This window comes from Nycticebus coucang, chromosome 1 (assembly GCF_027406575.1).
Source record: "Nycticebus coucang isolate mNycCou1 chromosome 1, mNycCou1.pri, whole genome shotgun sequence".
Lineage (NCBI taxonomy): Eukaryota > Metazoa > Chordata > Mammalia > Primates > Lorisidae > Nycticebus > Nycticebus coucang.
This window is the reverse complement of record NC_069780.1, coordinates 31,358,383-31,382,637: the sequence shown is the minus strand read 5'-3', so window position 1 is coordinate 31,382,637 and position 24,255 is coordinate 31,358,383. Positions and strand designations below refer to the sequence as shown.

Here is a 24,255-nt window from a genome sequence, read left to right as displayed (position 1 = left end):
TTAAGGTATGCATCTTGATAAGTTTGTACACATGTATACATTATGATGCCATGACCACAGTTAAGGTATTAAACGTGCCCATCACTTTCAAAATTTTCGCGTGTGTGTGTGTGTGTGTGTTTAGTAAGAACATTTAACTTGAGATCTATCCTTTTGACATATTTTAAATTCCAGAATACCATATTGTTAATTACAGGTGCCATGTTATAGATACTAGATTTCTAGAATTTATTCATCTTGCATAACTTACACTTTACACCCCTTGGGCCCCTGGAAACCAGCATTTTATTCTCTACTTCTATGAGTTTGACTATTTTAGATACCTCATTTATGTGAAATTATGCTGTTAAGTGAAATAAGCCAGTCACAAAAGGACAAATATGGTTTTTTTTATATGTAAGTATCATGTTTACCTATTAGCTCTTATACACAATGAATTAGAATATTTTCTTTAGGTAAATTATGACTACGTTTATTATTAAAAATAGTATATGTTATGGGGAAAGGGAATGAGGGGAGGGGAGAGGGAGGATGGGTGGAGTGAGGGTAATTGATGGGACCACACCTACCGTGAAATTTAAGATGTGAAATTTACTAAATGTAGAATATAAATGTCTTAACACCCCCCAAAATAGTATATGGATAATTTCCAAAATAGTCACTGAAGAGTTAATTCTGCCTAATAGTTACTGAAGCAAAGATTGATAAATTGATATAAGAAAATATCCTTATTTTGAAATATTTATCCTTAAGATTAAAATGTTTTGGCTTAGGTAATATCTGTTCTTAATGAAATCATTACCTTTGAAATTTTTGCATAAATCAAAATATATTCTACAAACACTGAATAGCTAAAAGTAAACTTGAAGCAATGTATGTTGTTTTTTACATATAAGTACAAAAATATAAGTATTTTTGATGCGCATTATTTTTAGCTCTGAACAGTGGTTAAATTCTCATAATTAACCTATTATATACAGTTAAAACTGAAAATTACTTCTTCGAGATAATAGTGTTACTACCTTTATTTACCAAATGAATGAAGCTTGACTTGATTCTTACTATGTTTACAGAGTTCTCAACGTCCCAAAAAGTTTTATTCCAAAAGTTGTATGTTAATACGTGTTTTAGAGATTCAAATGTATTTCCCCATTACAACTGTCTTATGCATGGTTACACAGATAACATCATGAAGATTTTCATGATATAGTATGAATTTGATAGGGGGTGTTATAGGAACTCATAGCCTCAATCAAACTTAATTTGTGCTTATCTAAATCCTGAACCCGTCTCTTGCTGCTTATAAATGGGTATGTTTACCATAACTTTCACAGGAGGTTTCTCATCTTTGTCTATTATGTAGGAATTATTCATATTATTTCTCCATTAACTTTCTTCAAAAAAGTTAAACATACAGAAGAGAAATGAAGGTTTTGAGTGGTGCAACCAGTATAATTTAACCACTTATTAAGGGCCTTTCCAATTCAATTCCACAAACATTTATGAATTCTGGTGTGTTCAACACAGCCCCAAGTAACCAATACTTTTTACTCACACATTATTTCTTTTTTTTTTTATCCTTTTAAAAATATTTATTTATATGTTTTTAATTAGCAAATAATAATTGTGTATATTTGTGGGGTACAATGTGATGTTTTTGTTTGTTTTTTGTTTTTGTTTTTTTTATTAAATCATAACTATATACATTGATATGATCATGGGGCATCATACACTCACTTCATAGACCATTTGACACATTTTCATCACAAAGCTTAACATAGCCTTTCCGGCATTATCTCAGTTACTGTGCCAAAACATTTACATTCTACATTTACCAAGTTTCGCAAATACCCCTGTAAGATGCACCACAGGTGTGATCCCACCAATCCCCCTCCCTCTATCCACCACCCCCCTCCCACCCCTCCTTTTCCCACTTTCCCCTATTGTTAGGTTGTAACTGGGTCACACATTATTTCTATTGATCCTTACTTTACCTCAAAAGGTGAGTGTTCTTATTCTAATATTAACGATAATGGAGCTGAGTTCAAAAGGTTATTAAACAATGTCAGAATAGGTTTGCACCTAGATCTGTCTGATTCCTAAGACAAAGCTGTTTACCATTCTATGCTGGCTGTGCACAAGCAAAGTCCTTATCAGCGTGTTCACCAAAACAGGGATAACTGTAGCCTTTGAAGTTCTTTGTTAAACTCTGTTAACAACAGAACCAACAAAATCATTTTGTTTGTTTCTACGTAGGTATATGGCCATTATTGATCCTTTGAAACCCAGACTCTCTGCCACAGCTACCAAGATTGTCATTGGAAGCATTTGGATCCTGGCATTTCTGCTGGCCTTCCCTCAGTGTCTTTACTCCAAAACCAAGGTCATGCCAGGCCGTACTCTTTGCTACGTGCAGTGGCCAGAAGGTCCCAAACAACATTTTACGTAAGTTATTTCTCTGTAGTGATTTTCAACTCAATTTATCAAACATTTAGGAAACTATAGATGAAGAGCAACAAGTAAGCAAATAAGACATAGATATTTCTCTCAGGGCTCACATAATTGTTGGCAAAAGAAACAGGTAAAAATACGATAATACGGTATGACAGAAAGGTCAGTAAGTTTGTGTAAGTTACTAAAATCATGATTGGAAACATGAGGACTTCTCTATGGGGTAGTATTGGAGAGTTTCCTGGAGGAAGTGAGAAGTGAGAAGAGCCATGTGCAAAGAAAACCAGGGATTTATTGAGTGAGAAAGAAGAAACCAAATCCCCAAAGTGATGATTGCTCTTTTAAGCACAGCTTCAGGAGGAGGGACAGCCTGGTAGGTTCTTTAATCTTTCTGTTTGGTTTGATGTGGTTTGTGTTCCTTTGTCGCAGCATTAAAAAACCTGAGCACTGGGCAAAAAGGAAATTGAAATGTCATGTGACGTAATTTGGTGTTTCATACTTTTCACCCACCTTAAAAAGAACAAAAAGGGAAAAAAGGATAAAGTGCAATTGATTGGATTTTGTTTTTTCATTCTGATTTCTTATTTCATTCTTATTTCAACAAAAAGCTTATTTTCCTATTTAGCACCCAATGGTTTCCCTTTAAAACTAACAAATTACCTGTTGGATGCAATGTACATTATTCAGGTGAACTGGTATGCTAAAAGCCCGGGCTTCTCAATATACAGTTCATCTATGTAACAACATTGTAACCCCTACGTTCATTAAAATAAAATTTAAAAAGCATATCGAATGGTGTGAATAATTGTCACCTTTTAAAGCAATCATTTTTTCTAACTACTCAGAGCCCAGATTTTTTTTTTAATAAAAATATGAGGAAGCACTTATTTTAGGAAAATCAGGCAGATATTATTAAATTGACTACCAAATTCCACCCATTATTATGAATCTTAGTTGCATGATAATGTTATCAGCCATGTTCTTTATGGACCAAATTACTCTCCATTTACTTTAAATTTATACTTAGTAAGCTATAGAAGGATGACAAGGAGATTTAAGATTCACCTTACAAAAAACACCGCTGGAAAGACTAGTATAACTCTTTAACTACTTTGAAGGGTCATAAGACAGTGGAATCCACACATGAGTTACATAAAATTCAATTTGGGCTATTCTTATTGTGATTTATCTTCATTTCTCTTCCTAACTGCATTCTTATAATTTTGATTGAAAGCTATGAAATCCTGGAATTTAATTTGGTAATTTATAGTAACATGACTTTGGTGTGACTAACAGTAAATTCTACATGTTTTTTTACCAAGCTAATGATGCAATCTAGTGCACCATGAGTTTGGAAAAATACTTGTAAATGTCCTTACTTAATTTTTTTTAATTCACCATCAAGTAACTTATAGATCCAATATGGCTTAGATTATCCATCTACTGTTTTTTTTTCCGTGTAGATAAAAAACAATTTATTTCAAATATATCTTACATTGCAAGGATGTATAAAATAGTCCTACATAGAAGAAAATATGTGCCAGTTCATTAGTTTGTTCTGCCCTGACCCTTTTCCTCAAGTTCATTAGTTTGTTCTGCCCTGACCCTTTTCCTCAAGTTCATTAGTTTGTTCTGCCCTGACCCTTTTCCTCAGAGGACACATTTAATTAGTTTAGCCCAAGAAGAGTACCGAGCAGGGGAAAGATATGGACCCTCAACCTCTAAACAAGGAGATTGTATGTAGTTTAAATGAACGCTTCAGTTTATTGTATTCATACACAATGTTAAGACTGACAAAACTCAACTGGCAGCATTTGAAATATGACTACAGCATGATATTTTGATGGATTTTGTGAAAAGGGGCACAGAGATAATGTGTAAATAATCTCTGGCAGTTTAATCATGATTTAAATCTGAACAAATTCAAAGTCCCATGTATTTCAGCCCAACAGGTGCTTCAGTAAGTGTTGTTCTCATTTCTTACAGTTACCACATTGTTGTCATTATTCTGGTGTACTGTTTCCCATTGCTCGTCATGGGTATCACATACACCATTGTTGGAATTACTCTCTGGGGAGGAGAAATCCCAGGAGACACCTGTGACAAGTATCACGAGCAGCTCAAAGCCAAGAGAAAGGTATGGTTTCATGTAGTTGACCTAGCGTTTGTGTAGACTGCGGTCCATCAGAGAGGAAAGCTACCTAGTCAGAGCATTTTAACCTAATATGACTTGATCACTGCCTACTTTTTAAAATGTTTGCTTTTCTTTAAGCCACTGCCACATAAAATATCAGTCTGTGATGGAAATCTTACGTCCTTACAGCAGGACTTGTTTTTATAACCTTTTGCAGAGTACTCTTAAATTATTCTGCCTGAAATTGCTGAAATTTCACTATAAATGGGATTCCAGTTGATTGTATTTTTGAAACTCTAGTTATCTTTATCCTTTATTAAGCAGAATGCCTCTGATATACTCTATAATCTGCCCAAAGCATGTTTTATCCCAGAAGTGACATCTTTTCTAGAAAGTGCTACTTTTCCTCAATCTATATCGATCCCTCCTCCATCTCCTGCTCACCTTTTCTCCTTCCTCCCTCTTTATCCCCTCTTTCTCTTTCTGTTCTTCTCTCTAATAAGCTATCAGGAATACCTGTTAAATAATGAAAATTATATTAATACTCTTCTATAATTTATTGGGTGACATTAAAAAGACTTTTTGACTTATTTATATTAAACAAAAACTCTAAAAATAAGATATTGACATTTTACTAGAACTATTTTGTGATAGTTTTTCTTATTACCATTATGTGATTCCATAAGTGAGATTTTTCCTAAATTTGTGGAGTTGAAAGCAATCTTATTTCGTCCTCATCTCTTTACTGATGTGTGCCTAATGATCTTGGAGGGTTTTCCCCAGGGAAAAGTGACTCCAACTGATTATGTTCGCCATTATTATTCATTCAATTTATGGTTATTTTATTTATATGTAAAACTACAACTAACTAAATGAATCAATCTTAAAACCACTTAACTACAAACACTCTCTTAAAAATGGTTGAATCCGTTTAAAAATAAAACACAGAAAATGGATTCTATTTTAACTATGTTTTTTCTCTAATGTTGACAAATAATAGTAAGCAAAATCTATTCCTGGTTAACATTTATCATGCTCTCTAGTATTTGAAAACAAAAAAATAAGCATGATCATTCCCACATTCATTATATTTTGACTTGTACACACAATTTCATTTTATTTCTCTTTGAAAAAATTTAAAATACGTTCAAAACACTGTGTCCCAACAGCCCAGTGATGGCGTTAGCACCTAAAACAGCATCTTAAAATGAGAAGCTCTTCAGTACGTGGTCATCTTACATGAACGGTGTCTGTCTCCTCTTTGTAATTTCAACCCTTCTTTATTATCATCTTGCTAATATCGCAAGACACTTTCTTCTGGGGGCAATTTCTCATCCCTGTGTTTTGGCTGTCATCACACTAAATAACTGATGGGATGTTCAACATATTTCGGAACAATTTCTCTGTTTATAGTACCAACTTTCTTGCCTTTTATTTTTTTCTTATTGGTTCAGGTATCGTTTTTTCTTTTTAACATTTTCCTTGTTCACTGAGAAACTAAAATAAGTCCAGTAATAGTAAATTATAGTTATTTATTTTTCATATACATGTAAAAAAATTAGGAAGAAATAAAAATTTAATCTGAGTGCTCTTATTTTTTTGATTTAGCATTTCAGAGAGAGCAAAGCTAGAGGGGAATGTTTTTCTGTTTGTTTTTTACTTTACTGCTACATAACTGGGAAAAGTAAGGCATTGATATTCCCTTTTGATTTCACTACCGTACAGTTTCAAAGTGGAAATACCAACTCAAACTGGGAGTGTGACCATTCTAGAATATTTTTTAAAAGTAAGTTATTTAAAAGTTCTTAGTCCACATGTCTCTCCTGGGTTGTGTTCTGGGTTGAAATAATACAAAATGACATTTGTGTCATGTATTTTTCATAATAAATCACCTTGTCCTTGGATGTCTTTCACAGTTACTTATTGGTGTGACTATCAGTATTTAGGCAGTAATCCTCATTTTGTTCAGAATTTTTTAAATATCAGACCACAATTAGCTCATTTCTTTTTATCTAAAGTTAAAATGTTATTTTGGAATTGTTAGTTATACAGTTATTACTATTAATTGATGCTATTGTCATGTTTTTCATATGACCATTTAGTCCTACGTGGTCATTTATTTTGTCTGCAAGAAAATGCATGTCTAATATTACAGATTAGATTGGACAGACAGAATTCAAAAGTATTGGCTACCATAATGCAAATTAATCATGATTACTGAGAAAAACGATTGTATACACCGTTCTAAGTCAGCCTCTTAACAGTAAAAGTAGCAGATATTGATTGAACTCCCAAATGCATGTGTATACAAAGAAATAAAAGATAGACAAATTTTAGGCAGATCACTGACAGGAGATCTTTGTCAATATTGAGCAGCCTTGCTTCCATTTCTCATTCTCCCCAAATCTTTAGGAATTGTATTCAAATGCAAGACTTGTACACCAAGTCATCTTCTTTGAAGAATAGCTAGCAGAAATATATTTCTTTTGTTCTTTCTTTGTTGTTTTTTTATTTCAAAATGTTTTTGTTACATAGACAGATTTTGTAATGCTCAAGTCAAGGCTGTTAGTGTCCCTATCACCCAAATGATGTTCATTGTACCTGCTGGGTAGGCCCTTACCCCTCCCCTCTTCCCACTTCTTGATTTCCAATGACTTTCACTTTTCTCTGTGCCCATGTGTGCCAGCCAATTAGTTCCAAATTAATAAGGAGTACATGTGGTCTTTGTTTTTCCATTCCTGAGGTACTTAGGATAATGGTCTCCAGTTTCATCCCAATTGCTGCAAAAGACATTACTTCATTTCTCCTTATGGCTGGTATGGGGGTGGGTGGGGAGGATGGATGTACACTTAGTTTGATTCCACATCTTTGCGATTGTGGATTGTGGCACAATAAACATTTGAGTGCAGGTGTCTTTTTGATAAAATGAACTCTTTTCCTTTGGGTAAATACCTACTAGTGGGATTGCTGGGTTGAACGGCAGGTCCGCTGCTGTTTTCCATAGAGGTTGCACTAGTCTGAAGTCCTACAGAGTATGAGCATTCCTTTCTCTGCATCCATGCCAGCATCTTTTTTTTTTCTTTTACTTTTTCATAAAAGCCATTCTAACAGGGATAAAGTGATATCTCATTGTGATTTTAATCTGCCTTTCCCTGATGGTTAGGACTGGTGAGAATATTTTCATATGCTTATTGACCATTTATCTATCTTTTTTGAAAAACTTCTGTTCATGCCTTTTGCACAGTTTTTAATGGAGGTTTGTTTCGGGGGAGGGGGGTGTTGTTGTACTTGCTATTGTTTGATTTCTCTGAGCTCTTTCTGAGCTCTTAGTTTCTATTTCCAATGTGAAGACCATAGCAATGTACTGAACAATATATATTTCCTGAAGGACAGCTTTGGCGAGATTATCGACCGATTACTACCAGGAGTGGATATAAGCACGTTGTCAGATGTATAGCCTGTACCCATTTTCTCCCATTCTCTAGGATGTCCATTTGCTCTGTTGACTATGTCCTTTGCTATGCCGAAGCTTTTTAATTTAAATAAGTCCCCCTTATTTATTTTTGCAGCTGCTATAATTTCCTTTGCCAGCAGAAATATATTTCTAAGTTATATAAAACCTACCATGTTTCAAAATTTAATATAAAATTATCATTAACTACTCCTGCTTGATTTCTACTTATGTCCAGACTAAGTATATGTAGTTTAAAAATAATACTACTGGTTGTAGCAAGCTATAATTATCAAACCAACACCATACTAGAAATAAAAAAAAAAACACATATACCAATGGGAAAGAAGAGAGAGCCCAGAAATATACCCGCACATTTGCAAGAAATTAGTCTTGACAAAGCTACAAGGAACACTCACATTGGAAAAAATAAAAAGTTTCCTCAGTAGATGATGTTGGAGAAACTGAGTATTCATATTCAGAAGAATAAAATTGGACCCTTATTTCACCATATACCAAAATCAACTCAAAGAAGAATAAGCCTTAAATGTAAGACATGAAACTGTAAAGCCACTAGAATAAAACAAAGAGAACTTTCACTACATTTATCTGTGTAGTCATTTGAGCAGGTTTGACCCCACTAGTACAGGCAAAAAAGGTGAGAATAGACAAATAGGATTGCAACAAACTAAAAACCTACATTGCAAAGTAAACAATTAATGGAGGGGTGGCACCTTTGACTCAAAGGAGTAGGGCACCAGCCCCATATACCAGAGGTGGAGGGTTCAAACCCAACCCTAGCCAAAAAAAAAAAAAAATGCAAAAAACAATTAATGGAGTAATTATACAACCTACAGACAGGCAGAAATTATTTGCAAACTGTATGTATGATAAGGGGTTAACATCCAAAATATATAAAAAGCTTTAATAACTCAATACAATAAAATAAATAAATTGATTTAAAATGCAAAATACCTGACAAATGGCTCCAAAAGCATATTGAAAATTGTTCAAAGTCACTAATCATTAGAGTCATGCACATTTTCCCCTCTATCCTTGATGTCGTGAGTATCTTAACTGAACTGGGCCCCAAATCAAGATTTCCTTTGCAAAAAAAAAAAAAAATTGTATTGTAAGTCATTGTATTTAGGTCATTAAATATGAAATGTCAATTTCAAATCAAAAGTTGAGTTTATCATATCTCAAACAAGAAGCAGTACAATTAATCAAAGTATGCACCTAAACTGTTAACACAGTTTTACCATTTTAAGAGTAGCTTGTTTATGCCGGCAGCAAAGAAGCCTGGAGAACAAGTGGCAGTAAATTATGAAAGGTGTTTTCCATAAGGTTGTTGAAAATTGAATATTTTTCTTTGAAAAAAGTTGTCCAAAGCTTGGAAGAAGTGGTAGCTGGTGCAAGGTGGGTGGATGACAGAGAGTTTCCAAGTTCAGCTTCTGTAGCTTGACAGTGTTGTGTGACAACATTGTCTTGCAGGCAGATTGGCCTGTTTCTATGGAGTAATTCTGGCTGTTTAATCACAGGCATCGTCATCATTTCATCCAATTAGTTGCAATAGACATCTCCTGTAATCGTTTCACCAGGTTTCATGACGCTGTAGTGAGTAATACCAGTGCTGGACCACCAAACAGATACCATTAGCTTTTTTTGGTAAATATTCGGTTTGGGACTGTGTTTCAGCATTTCATCTTTATCCAACCATAGTGATAAATGCTTACGATTGTCAAAAAGGGCATCTCCACGGCATCACCTACATCTGTTGTTTTTTTACTTTTTAAAAACATCCATTCTGACTGATGTAAAATTGTATCTCATTGTGATTTCAATTTGCATTTCTCTGATTAGTGATGTTGCATGTATTTTTAAGTATTTATTGGCCATTTGCATGTCTTTTAGAAAATGCCAGTTCATGTCCTTTGCCATTTCTTAATGGGTTTGTTTTCTCTAGTTCTGGTGAATGGTTTGAATTCCTCAGAGATTCTAGAACTAGTCTTTTGCTGGATGTAGGCTTCGCAAACATTTTCTCACTCTGAAATTCACTCTGTTGATTATTTTTTGGCTGTGCACAAGCTAATAACTAAGTTCTTTCTGACTTCATACCTATTACAAACACATATCCACGTCTGTGCAGTGTTATAAAATGGAGAAAAACATAAACTGTAGAGTCAGACAGGATGACTGGATTTCTGCATTGTCAATTTCTGGTTTCCTGCTTCATGATCTCTTATCCTCCATTATCTTGTTTATAAAATACTAAAATAACATTTCTTTTTTGTGTATTTTGACGAAGGTTAGTCAAGATAATGTATGTGTCAAAAAACCTAATGCTGATAAATATGCAAATCCAACCTGCCCTTAATTTACCCTGTTCATGAAACAAAAATAAACCTAATTATGATCGCTAATAAAAAGGATAATGCTTGTGATAGCTCTATGAATGCAACCAGCATTTACTGGTGCTTATTATGTGCCAGCCACTTGATGTAGGTCATTAAGTTAGATTGGGCAATTAAATCCTGACAACCAGAAGAGAAAGACACTATTGCTATGTTCTCTTTACAGATTAAGGAAAAAATATTTATAAGGGTTAAGTAATTTACTTGGTTGTGTATGATAAAGTCAGAATCTGAACCCAGAAAGTCTTATTCTAGAGAATGTGTTTCTAATCTGTGTTACACTGGTCATTTAGGTACTTTGCTCTTTGCTCAAGTAGCAAAAATTAAATAAGATAAAGTAATTCTTTACTTATTTTTTCCATGTGTTTAATTACCAGTACCATTACATTGTATAATTATATTATGGCATTTTGTTTGTCTTTATAGACAGTACTCTGTCACCTAGGCTGGAGCACAGTGACATGATCATACCTCACTGTAACCTTCAACTCCCAGACTCAAGCAATCCTCCTGTCTCAGATCCCCAAGTAGGTCGGACTCTGAACACACAACCAACATGTCCAGATAATTCTTATTTATTTGTAGAGATGGGTGTCTTACCATGTTGCCCAGGCTGGTCTGGAATTCCTAGCCTTAAGAAATCCTCCTGCCTCAGCCTCCCAAAGTGCTGGGATTATAGGTGTGTGCTACCTTGCCCAGGCTATTATCTTACTTACTGATATATTCTGAGATAAAAGGCTTTTATGTGTTTAACTAATGAAAGTATTAATAAATAACATTATTTCAAAGAAAAATTATTTTCCAGTACCAAAATTCACCTTAAGATTTATTTAAATACAAGAGTCAACTTAAAAATTCTCAGACAAAATCTCCTCAGTAAGCTGGGACTGCATGTATGTACCAAGTGATGTGAACTAACATAAAATCTGTGTTTTGATTCTTAAAAATTATACACCAATACATGGGATGTTTGTTTGTTTTTAGTTCAAATGAATTTGGCTTTTTAGCATTCTACAACTGTCAAAACGTGTAAATAAAAAACAATAACAATCTTTCTTAACAAATTCTCCTCAGTTAATGTAATGCCCTAGAGCAGCGAGCCCCACCCATTCTGGTACCAGGGACCAGTTTCATGGGAGACAATGTTTCCAGAGACTGCCAAGACGGGTGACTAGAGACAGCTTGTCCAACCATCCCAGCTGAAGAGGAGAGGGTTGGACCAAAGAGAACAGAGAACAATTACCACTCAGAAGTGGGCCGTGGGGAAAATCAGTGGAGGAGGAGTCTGGAATCCCTCTCAGAAGAGACATAGGTAGTACACATGAGTTCAAAGGAGAATGTGCCTCTCATGGCATAAAATTCCTTTCAGCATTTCCTCTGAAGCCAGTCCCAGGCTCTAGGCAATTGCGAGTGTTTCTTTTTTCATTTTTTTTTTCTTTTCGCAGTTTTTGGCCAGCGCTGGGCTCGAACCCGCCACCAACAGCACATGGGGCCGGCACCCCACTCCTTTGAGCCACAGGTGCTGCCCTGTGTGTTTCTTTTTTCATCACCTTTACTCTTTTCTTTTCCCTCACCATCTTTTCTTCTTGCTGCCCCTCTTTGATTCATTTCTTTGCTTCTAAAAGACTATTCGCCTACAATTTTTTTTTGAGACAGGTCTTGCTCTGTATCCTGGGGTAGAGTGCAGTGGCATTATTGTAGCTCATGCACTGTCAAACTCGTGGCCTCAAGCCTTCCTCCTGCCTCAGCCTTCCATGTCATTGGGACTATATGTGCATGCCATCACACTAGGCTCATTTTTCTTTTTCTTTCTTTCTTTCTTTTTTTTAGAGATGAGGGTCTTTTTTTTTTTTTTTTTTTTTTTTTTTTTGCCGGGGCTGGGTTTGAACCCACCACCTCCAGTATATGGGGCCAGCACCTTACTCCTTGAGCCACAGGAGCTGCCCAGAGATGAGGCACTATGAGGCACTCACTATGTTGTTCAGGCTAGTCTCAAACTCTTAGCCACGAGAGGTCCTTACACCTTTGCCTCCCAAAATGCTAGGATTACAGGCATGAGCCACCATGCCTGACCTCATCCACAGTTTGTAAAAGACAAATTTGATACTGTTTTTACAATTTGAACAGCAGCACTGTTCCTATAATTCAAATTATTCTAAACATTCCAATCACTGTCGACATCAATAACCTACACAGGTGCATCTTACAAGGGTATATGTGAAACTTAGTAAATGTAGAATGTAAATGTCTTAACACAATAACTGAGAAAATGCCAAAAAGGCTATGTTAACCAGTCTGATGAAAATGTGTCAAACGGTCTATAAAACCAGTGTATGGTGCCCCATGATCACATTAATGTACACAGCTATGATTTAATTAAAAAATAAATAAATAAATAATAAATAACCTACATAGCTAATAAAATGTCCTTTCTATACCATTATTTCATTCTCCTTCAAGTCAGAAGGGGATTATAAATAGGAAAATAGTGGGATTTTTCTTTCAAACCACGTTGCACAAATGCTTTATTTATATTATTCCCATTATGTGCTCTAAGTCTTTCTAAATATCTTTCTAATATTATTTATATTTATTTCATTTTAACCAAGATTTCAGGGAGACTTTCCTCTACTACTTTGCTTAGGTAGTTGATCCCAAAAGTGTTTCCATTCTCTGTGTATCTATATACTTTATTCAATGTGATTTCCAAATTTATGACTTTGTCAAATCCTTTGTATGGCTCTCAAAGCTGTCTTTAATCTGTTTTTATTTGGAAATATTTAGAACTAGTAGAAATAATGCATTGGGATCACTTTGTACCTTCTGATTCTCAAGTATTATCCTCATTATTTCTACCTCGTTATTTCATCAATCACAAATGAGATGCAGCAGCTTTATACAATCTCTGAGACAGGAATTTCTAAAGCCTTTTTCTATAGCTGCCTAAGCCTAGATGAGGAAAATGATTTTCACAGACACCCTAAAGCAGGCGTCCTCAAACTTTTTAAACAGGGGACCAATTCACTGTCCCTCAGACCGTTGGAGGGCCAGACTATAGTTTAAAAAAAAAAAAAAACTATGAACAATTCCTATGCACATTGCACATATCTTATTTTGAAGTAAAAAAACAAAACAAGAACAAATACAATCACACCACTTCATGTGGCCCGCGGGCCACAGTTTGAGGACCCCTGCCCTAAAGGAATATACATGCTTCACATAATGAATCTGCAAAGGAAAAGAGCATCTTAAGAAAACTGAATTCAACATACAGAATAGTAATTGCATAGTTAAAAGGAATCAGAACTTAAATATTATTTAGAATAAATGACAGACCCTTCAGAGGCTGTCCATGCTGGTTAAAAGGCAGCAGACCAAGTACAAAATAATTTCCTTCATATGAGTGGTATTTCCCCCAAAATTGAAGAAATATCAGTGGTGGTCACAAGTTTACATGCCACAGTTAATTCAGCTTGAACAAGATAGTGTGTTGTATTTTAAAACAAGATTTCCTAGAGAATTAGCAGTCACTTTCACATACTTACTAAGAATACAAACCAGGTCTCCAACCTCCTAATACCAGATTACCTTCTAGCCATAAAATTTTCACAGGGCATCCCCTATAACATGTCATTGCCAAACCAGATATTTCTACTAAAAAGGACTCTGCACGAGGACTTCTAAATCCAGTGCATTTAAGCATCTGATAAGCTTGCATTTATTTAGAGATTACCTGTAAAACACTGATTGAAGAACTGCACATCTTACAATTCAGTTGCTATTGCTGTCTGGTTTTTGCATAATACATATTAGGATGTAAGTAACTTTGACCAAATTATTTTAAAAAGAAGGATTTAACGCACATCTTCCTTAAGGGTCATGGCCTAAAATGGACAGCACAGTCCAGAAACTTTTCTATAATAATGTTATTAAATGTTTAATATGCATAAGACACAAAAGTTGTTGCTTTATTATAATCTATGATTACAAACCAAAAGAAACTTTACCACAAAATAACTATTTTCTAGCACATGAAGTAGTTTTTTTTTAATTTTAGAGGAAAGTCTTAGAGTCTCTGTCTTTACATAATTTAAGAGCACAGATAAGATTCTCATCTCTCAGAAATCTGTAGTTTTGCACACATTTTTTCATCCAACTAAAATTCTAGATTTATGCTAAATGGGGAAAAGTTTATAGTTTTATTTGTGTAAACAAATTTTAAATGTGATGAGAAAGGATTAATTTATTTATTCTGAATCCTTTTTATAAGGGAGTGGCAAATATACTTCAATGAGGACAGAGAAATCTGGCAAATGACGTCATGGCATTTCCATCTTTAATTTTGCCTTCCAATTCATTTTGATTAGAACTTTGCATTTATTTTTGGAAGTGTGGTTTCTTAAAACTGCTGAACGCCCTTCTCTAACCACCCAGACAATGATCTTTTTTGGGTTTGACAGCTCTTTGCTACTGAGCTTCACAATCCATGGCAATGGCAATACAACTTTTCTGCAGCATGTCATAATTCCTAGAATTGTATTTGAATTCTCTAATGTGGGCCCTGGAGGTTCAATGGGCCACAGATTGTTGACCAGCCTCACTATCCAAATACCTCATTAAGTTCCTCCATCTTCCTCTGGTCTCTGCTTTTAGATCAATCTTTGCCATTTCCTGTTCAAGAGCATTCCTCCATCAATTAAACCCATCTTCTCAACTACAGCCTGTGTCTCCTGAATGTGTTCTTGCTCAGAATGTCAGCATGCTCACACCTTTCTATCAACCTCCAGCTCTACATTTGCTTCCATCTATCTTTCACCCCTCTGGTCAATTGTGCATGTGTTCCAACACACCATTCCACAGAAACTACCCTTGCAAAGTTACCTTTGACATCTTTGCAGCCACACTGGCTGGATACTTTTAGTCCTTGGCTATATGGAAACAGAGAAATTCTTTGATCACTCCCCACTTGTAAGTCTCCCCTTCCATGATATTTGCTTTTTTTCTCTCCTCAGGCCATTCCTCTTCAGTAGGAGAGTCCCAGTTGGATAATCTCATCCACTCTCAGGACAAGCAACACTCAAAATAACTTCCAAATCTGCATTTATATTATGCTTATATGTAGATTTCTCTACTGGAGTCCCCTGAGATTTATATCAAAATTCTGTTAACCATCTCTCACTCCAGACCTATGCAATAGACACTTCAAATTAACCTGGTCAAACTAAATAATGATCTTTGTCTCTGAAATCCTTCTTCCCATCTATAGAATGTTATTAATACTCTATAAGAATATTAATTTATTCTATTAAGAATAATAGAATAGAATAATAGATTTTGCTCCAGACACAAAAATCTAAACTAATCTATAATTTCTTCCTTTTCTTTTTTTTTTTTGTAGAGACAGAGTCTCACTTTACTGCCCTTGGTAGAGTGCCGTGGCGTCACACGGCTCACAGCAACCTCCAGCTCTTGGGCTTACATGATTCTCTTGCCTCAGCCTCCCGAGCAGCTGGGACTACAGGCGCCCGCCACAACACCCGGCTATTTTTTTGTTGCAGTTTGGCCAGGGCTGGGCTTGAACCCACCACCCTCGGCATATGGGGCCGGCGCCCTACTCACTGAGCCACAGGTGCTGCCCAATTTCTTCCTTTTCTTAATCAATATCCAATCAATGACAGATCCTTCAAATTAACTCTAAAAGCAATCAAATAGATTTCCTTCTTTCCTAAATTCCTGAACTATTCTTTTTATAGAACTACATAATTCATTTTGTCTCATTTCTTTTCTTGAGTATAAATTACATTTTTCTATTTTTTCATAGGTATGATAATTTTTGGTTGCATGCTGGACAGCATTATAAGATAACATATTGAGACTGAATAATATCTTAATCTGAAAAATTCATATTGATGGAGATTTGGTTTTACATTTTGTGAGGATAAATGTATTTTAATTTTGCCCTTGGATTTAGGATTAATATTTTAGTCTTGGGCATAGTATGTTTTCTAAAATACAGACCTGGGAAAAATCCAAGATTTTTACTGACACTTTGTAGTTTGGTGGGACCCAAACTCTGAACTATCTCCTCTGTACAAGAGACATATATATAAATGTATATAAGAGACATACACATAAATATATGGATATATGTATATACACACACGTATGTGTGTCTATGTAGACGTGTAAGCCCTTTGCTACTCTTTATATATTATGTACAATACTCTATACTTTATATATTATATATACTCTCTATATATGATGTATATATGTTTATGTGTATTTTTCTTATTTCTTATTTATATACATATACATACATACATACATACATACATAAAAGCTACTTGCCATTATGGGAAGGCAGAAACCCTAAATTTCCTTTTTAGAGAGTATCTTTATAATATGTCCTTGATTATTTGAATGTACCTTTGGATTGTGCAGTGACCCATAAACTCATATTAATGTTTCAATTATAATTTCATGTTCTTCAATATCCTATTTCGGCATTTCTTCTAGAACAGGTCACCTATTTTCTGACATTTTTGCTCTATGTGAATCTATGACATTTAATTTTCTGGAACACCTTCAGTTCTTCTGACATACTATGGGAAGGTCTTGAATGTGATGTTGTAAAATGTATTTCTAGAATTGTCAGAGCAAAAGGTATTACTCTTTCTCAGAAAATATTCACAATCTAAAGAACAAATATATAAACATTTTTTTTTCCTAAGATGAACTTCATGAGCCAGTACAAATTGACATTGTACAAAAGGAAACTGCCTTCATTTCCTTTTGTGCACCATATATCAGTTAACAATTAAAGGGCCATTACAGTCTTTGTACTTTATGACACTTTAAAAACATTTAATGTCCTTTTATTATTCAATTAACATTTTATAAAATGTTTTACTTTCCTAATTTTTCAGTAAAGTTAAAACAAATACCAAGAACTGTTTTACATGTCAGAAAACATGCCACAATGAGATTACCTATGAGATTAAAAGATTAACTTGTAATTGATAATCAATTTTAATTTACATTCAGGTGGTTTCATGATAGTAAAAATCAGAGAAAAATAAAATCATTTTTGCCTAAATGTAATTTAGGGAAGAAATGTAGGAATAAGGAATAAGGAATAACAGCTGTACTTCTTAAAAAATACTAATTAAACATTTTCAGTCAAATTTTATTTTTAAAAAAGCAGCAGATAAACATTACAATTCAAGAATCTAATCTAAATATGCACTTGACAATGAAGCACATCTGAGTATGGAGTGGAAAAGGTCTTCCAAAAAACCATCAAATATATTATCTCCAAGTACCCAAATAATAAGTCACTTCTGTAGGCTATTAAGTGGAATCATAAAGAACTAAAGATTTATTGCTATGAAAACAAATCTGTCGTATGAATCTTGGGTATTAAGCATAATCAGCTGAATCAAGTTAAGAAGTTGAAAATCTGGTAAGAAATTTGTATACACAAATTCTGTGTGTGGGGGGGGGCATGTGTGAGAGAAACTCTATAAGCCAGTTGACTGAAAAGCAACTCAATACCTAACTTGTTCAGTTGAACCCAGACATGATGTCAAATCTCCATTTTTTAGAAGGCAATTAAAAATCACAATTCTGATAGTACACAAACCAAATTTTAAAAATTGTACAAAGAAATTAAAACCATATTCAAAGAGCCATTTTAAAGCTCAATTTCAGGACCCCAAAGAAAATAAAAGCATCCGTGACTATCACAGATGAAAATTAAACGAATGTCATTGAAATCAGTTATTTTTCCCCACTGAGGTAAAAAATTTATATAGAAATTTGATACTAGGCGGTGGAGACAAGATGGCTGACTGAAGCCAGATTTCCACAGAGGCTCCTGTCCAGAAGAAGAGTTAAAGGACAGAAATTTGGCAAGTAACCTGGCAGATTAGAGCTGCACCAAGAGAGAAGGTTGAAAAACGCACATCAACCCTACTGAGGCAAGCCGCAACATCAAGGATACAAACAAAAGGTACAAAATCCATCACCAAGTGGATAGGAGCTCCCTCCCCCATGAGAATAGCTGAGAGAACCCCATAAACAAATGAGCAGAGTTCAAAAGTCCTCCCATTATACTCCATGGGAGAGACCCTCTAAAAACTGGACCTACTTCCCCTACTAGGGTGCCATGTTGCTCTCCTGCCAGGCAGAAAACTGTATATATTCTCTACTTGCAATTCTGAGCTCCCAGCACTTCCCTCCACTCTCACTCGGAGGTCTGGAAGCCTGTCCCCCAGGATTCCAGATTCTTCGGTGTTTTCTCAAGAGGTGTGGACAGGGCCTGGACTGCTGCCGGTCAGTACTAATTCTGTGGCACAGGAGTGAGGAGAGGATGGTCGGCTGAGAGGGAACCACACAGGTGCAGAGCAGCAGCCATTTTTGTCAATAATAGGGCTCACCCCTGGATATTCTGGAGTCACACTCCCTGTCTCTCTGGGCAATTAGAGGAGGCTGGGCATCTTCTCGGGTGGCAACTACTAGCAGAACAGATCTGGGATGGAAACTCAGGCACCATGAGTAAAGAGTTTGCCTGAAGTGGTACCGGCCTGTGTGAAGCACAGGGACTAGATAATGCACATGCAGAGCTGGCATATTCCCAGGGCATGGCTGACCAGAGGACCACTTTACTAAGCCTGGGATGTACTGGCCCTCAGGGGATGATCAGCCTAAACAAAGGAGGGCAGGCAGAGGCTGGAACTGACAGGTAACCATGCTGCGAATACAAAGTATAGCTGAGACCAAACAGGGCCTGAGGCACAGGTTCTGTGAACTCAAAACAGCTTCTCTTCTGAAGGAGAATTTAGCAGGGACAGAAACAAATTCCACAAAGTTGTTCTGTTCTGTCACTAACATCAATCAGGGGTGGGGCTGGAACTGAGTGAACAGCCCCAGCCTCCATTAAGCACCCGAGGTTGTCAGGCCTCACCTCCCCATGCTGGATAGGGGCAAAGAGCAGTGGCCTGGCTGAGGAGACACAGATCTCCTTGTGATTCGGGCAGGCACAAACCCCTGGAATATCTGCTCATTGGAGGGAACTGGGTCACAGCCCTGTGGGGTTATCAGTGACTGGGTGTGACAGAGACACAAGGAGGGGAAGGAGGCATCAACCTTCCCAGACTAATCTATTTTTAAGGTGGGTCCTCCTGACCTCACAGAGCACCAGACCAAGTCATATTTGAGTTGTCAGCAGACCCCTGCGATCTAGTTGCCAGAGACCTTTTAAACTCTCCCACCTGAGACAGATACTGACTGAGACAATTGATTTGGATCTTTTGAACTGAGCCAATCGCCCGAGGACTATCCAAGTGGTACCTTGGGTGTGTGGTTGTAGGAAGGTTTGATTTTCCTTTTTCAATTGTTGCCTGTGGGGGGCAGGGTGACTTAATTGCTGGTATTTCTCTACAGCTGAGACTTCAATCCAGAGTAACTGTTTCACTAGGGTCAGACAGAGACCAGCTGAAAAGAAGATGGAGCCACTTAGCCCCAACACACCAAACAGGTCCCCAAGCCGTAGGGTCATCAGCAAAGCTTCAGGGGAAAAGGTACAGACACCAGTCCCAGCTTTTGGGAAAAGGGCTGCTTAATAACTATTTCTGGAGCCCCAAGCCCAACTTTTCTTTATCCACTTATCTAGTCAAACGGTATAAAAGAATCAGAGGGCAGAATCATATTACCAGAAAAACTCTGGTAACATGAATAACCAGAGTAGATTAACCCACCCACCCCACCCCCAAGGAAAGTAATGGCAGATGTAACTAAAGATGTCATTCATAAACAGATGGCCAAGATGTCAGAAATCAAATTCAGTATTCGGATTGCAAACAAGATTAAGAGAATGGAGGAAAAGTTGGAATTAGAAATTCGAGGAGCAATTCAAAAGTTGTCTCAAGAATTCAACAAATTTAAGACAAAATCACCAAAGATTTTGACACATTGAGGCAAGAATTTGCAGCCCTCAAAGATCTGAAAAATACAGTAGAATCCCTCAGAGTGGAACAAGTAGAAGAAAGGATTTATGACACTGAAGACAAAGCTTTTGAATGCTTCCAAACTCTCAACGAGAAAGAGAAATGGAGAGCAAAAACAAATCATTCTCTCAGAGAGCTCGGGGATAATATGAAGAAGACTAATATCCGCCTCATTGGAATCGCTGAAAGTGATGAAGTGGCTTCGCAAAGCACAGAGGCTCCTCTCCATGATTATGAAAGAGAATTTTACAGATATGCCAAGAGATTCTGAAATTCAGATAGCAGTTTCAGAACCCCAGCACAACTCAATGCAAATAAGACATCCCCCAAGCACATCATAATTAACTTCACTAAAGTTAATATGAAGGAGAAAATTCTGAAAGCAGCCAGACGTAAGAAATCCCTTACCTACAAAGGGAAGAATATTAGAATGACTGCAGATATCTCTGCTGAAACTTTTCAAGCCAAAGAGGGTGGTCATTGACTTTTAATCTCCTAAAACAAAATAACTTTCAACCCAGGATCCCGTATCCAGCTAAACTGAGATTCATTTATGATGGAGAAATTAAATACTTTAATGACATTCATAAGTTGAAGAAATTTGCCATAACTAAACCAGCTGTTCAGGATATTCTCAGACCTATCCTTCATAATGACCAGCACAATCCTCTACCACAAAAGTAAACTCACTCAGAACTTTTGATAAAACTCCAACTTCCGCAATTGGGAAAGGATTAAAAATTTCCACTGGACTTTCAAAAAACTTGATACCCAAAATTTTACCAGGCTTATCAATATTCTCCATTATAATGAATGGCTTAAACTGTCCTATAAAGAGGCACATGTTGGCTGACTGGATACAAAAACTCAGGCCAGATATTTGCTGCATACAAGAATCTCATCTTAATTTAAAAAATAAATATAGATGCAGGGTGAAAGAATGGTTGTCCATATTTCAGGCAAATGAAAATCAGAGAAAAGCAGGTGTTGCAATACTATTTGCAGATACAATAGGCTTTAACACAACAAAAGTAAGGAAGGATAAGAATGGTTACTTCATATTTGTTAAGGGTAATACTGAATATGATGAAATTTCAATTATTAATATTTATGCACCCAACCAGAGCGCACCTAAATTTATAAGAGAAACTCTAACAGACATGAGAAACTAGATTTCCTCTAGCTCCATAATAGTCAGAGATTTTAACACTCCTTTGGCAGTGTTGCATAGATCCTCCAATAAGAAGCTGAGCAAACAAATTTTAGATTTAAACCTACCCATCCAACATTTTGATTTAACAGACATCTACAGAACATTTCATCACAACAAAACTGAATAAACATACTTCTTATCAGCCCATACTCCAAAATCAATCACATCTTAGGTCACAAGAGTCTAACCTCAGTAAATTTAAAGGAATAGAAATTATTCCTTGCATCTTCTCGGACTACTGTGGAATAAAAGTTGAACTCAGTAACAGCAGGAATCTGCATACTTATACAAAAACATGGAAGTTAAATAACCTTATGTTGAATGATAGCTTGGTCAGAGATGAGATTAAGAAGGAAATTGGCAAATTTTTGGAACAAAGTGACAATGAATTCATGAATTATCAGAACCTCTAGGATACCACAAAGGCAGTCCTAAGAGGGAAATTTATAGCACTGCAAGCCTTCCTCAAGAGAACTGAGAGAGGAGAAGTTAACAACTTAATAGGACATCTCAAGCAAATGGAAAAGGAAGAATATTTCAACCCCAAACCCAGTAGAAGAAAAGAAACAACCAAAATTACAGAAGAATTAAATGAAATTGAAAACAAAAGAATTATACAACAGATCAATAAATCAAAAAGTTAGTTTTTTTGAAAATGTCAATAAAATAGATAAACTTTTGGCTAACCTATCCAGGAAAAAAAGAGTAAAATCTCTAATTTCATCGATCAGAAATGACAAAGACAAAACAACAACAGACTCCTCAGAAATTCAAAAAATCCTTAATGAATATTACAAGAAACTCTATTCTCAGAAATATGAAAATCTGAAGGAAATTGACTTGGAAGCAGGTCACCTTCCAAGACTTATCCAGAATCAAGTGGAAATGTTGAACAGGCCCACATCAAGTTCTGAAATAGTATCAACCATACAAAATCTCCATAAAAAGAAAAGCCCGAGACCAGATGGCTTCACATCAGAATTCTACCAAACCTTTAAACAGGCACTAGTACCTATATTACTCAACCTGTTCCAAATATAGAAAATGAAGGGAGACTACCCAACATGTTCTATGAAGCAAACATCATCCTGATCCCCAAACCAGGAAAAGACCCAACAAGAAAAGAAAATTATAGACCAATATCACTAATGAATATAGATGCAAAAATGTTCAACAAGATCCTAACAAACAGAATCCAGCAACACATCAAACAAATTATACATCATGACCAAGTCAGTTTTATCCCAGGGTCTCAAGGCTGGTTCAATATTCGTAAATCTATAAATGTAGTTCAGCACATAAACAAACTAAAAAAGACCATATGATTCTCTCAATTGATGCAGAAAAAGCTTTTGATAATATCCAGCATCCCTTTATGATCAGAACACTCAAGAAAATTGGTATACAAGGGACATTTCTTAAACTGATAGAGGCCATCTACAGCAAACCTATAGCCAATATCGTATTGAATGGAGTTAAATTGAAATCATTTCCACTCAGATCAGGAACCAAGCAAGGTTGCCCATTGTCTCCACTGCTCTTTAACATTGTAATGGAAGTTTTAGCCATCACAATTAGGGAAGAAAAGGTGATCAAGGCTATCCATATAGGGTCAGAAGAGATCAAACTTTTGGTCTTCGCAGATGATATGATTGTATATCTGGAAAATACCAGGGATTCTACTACAAAACTCTTAGAGGTGATCAAGGAATACAACAGCATCTTGGGTTACATAATCAACATCCTTAAATCAGTAGCCTTTATATATACCAACAATAGTCAAGCTGAAAAAACAGTCAAAGACTCCATTCCATTCGCAGTAATGCAAAAGAAGATGAAATATTTGGGAGTTTATCTAACAAAGGATATGAAAGATCTCTATAAAGAGAACTATGAAACTCTAAGAAAAGAAATAGCTGAAAATGGTAACAAATGGAAAAACATACCATGTTCATGGCATCAACATTGTTAAAGTGTCCATACTACCCAAAGCAATATACAATTTTAATGCAATCCCTATTAAAGCTTCAATGTCATACTTTAAAGATCTCAAAAAATATATACTTCATTTTATATGGAATCAGAAAAAACCTCAAAAAGCCAAGACATTACTCAGAAATACAAACAAAGCAGGAGGAATCATGCTACCAGACCTCAGACTATACTATAAATTGATAGTGATCAAAACAGTATGGTACTGGCACAAAAACAGAGAGGTAGATATATGGAACAGAATAGAGAACCAAGAGATGAACCCAGCTACTTACCATTATTTGATCTTTGACAAGCCAATTAAAAACATTCAGTGGGGGGCGGCACCTGTGGCTCAAGGAGTAGGGTGCTGGTCCCATATGCCAGAGGTGGCGGGTTCAAACCCAGCCCCGGCCAAAAACCACAAAAAAAAAAAAAAAAAAAAACATTCAGTGGGGAAAAGATTCCCTATTTAACAAATGGTGCTGGGTGAACTGGCTGGCGACCTGTAGAAGACTGAAACAGGACCCGCACCTTTCACCACTAACTAAGACTCTCACTGGATTAAAGATTTAAACTTAAGACATGAAACTATAACATACTAGAAGAGAGTG

The 24,255-nt window shown here is 35.9% G+C and overlaps 1 protein-coding gene across 1 annotated transcript in view; it reads left to right on the top strand.

Annotated features, from left to right (window-relative positions):
* Positions 1-24,255, top strand: part of TACR3 (tachykinin receptor 3) — an 80,421-nt gene that overhangs the window by 37,449 nt on the left and 18,717 nt on the right. The window contains exons 2-3 of the mRNA XM_053595028.1: positions 2,257-2,445; positions 4,438-4,588. Coding sequence (XP_053451003.1) covers positions 2,257-2,445; positions 4,438-4,588 — 340 coding nt within the window. The remainder of the gene's footprint in view (positions 1-2,256; positions 2,446-4,437; positions 4,589-24,255) is intronic.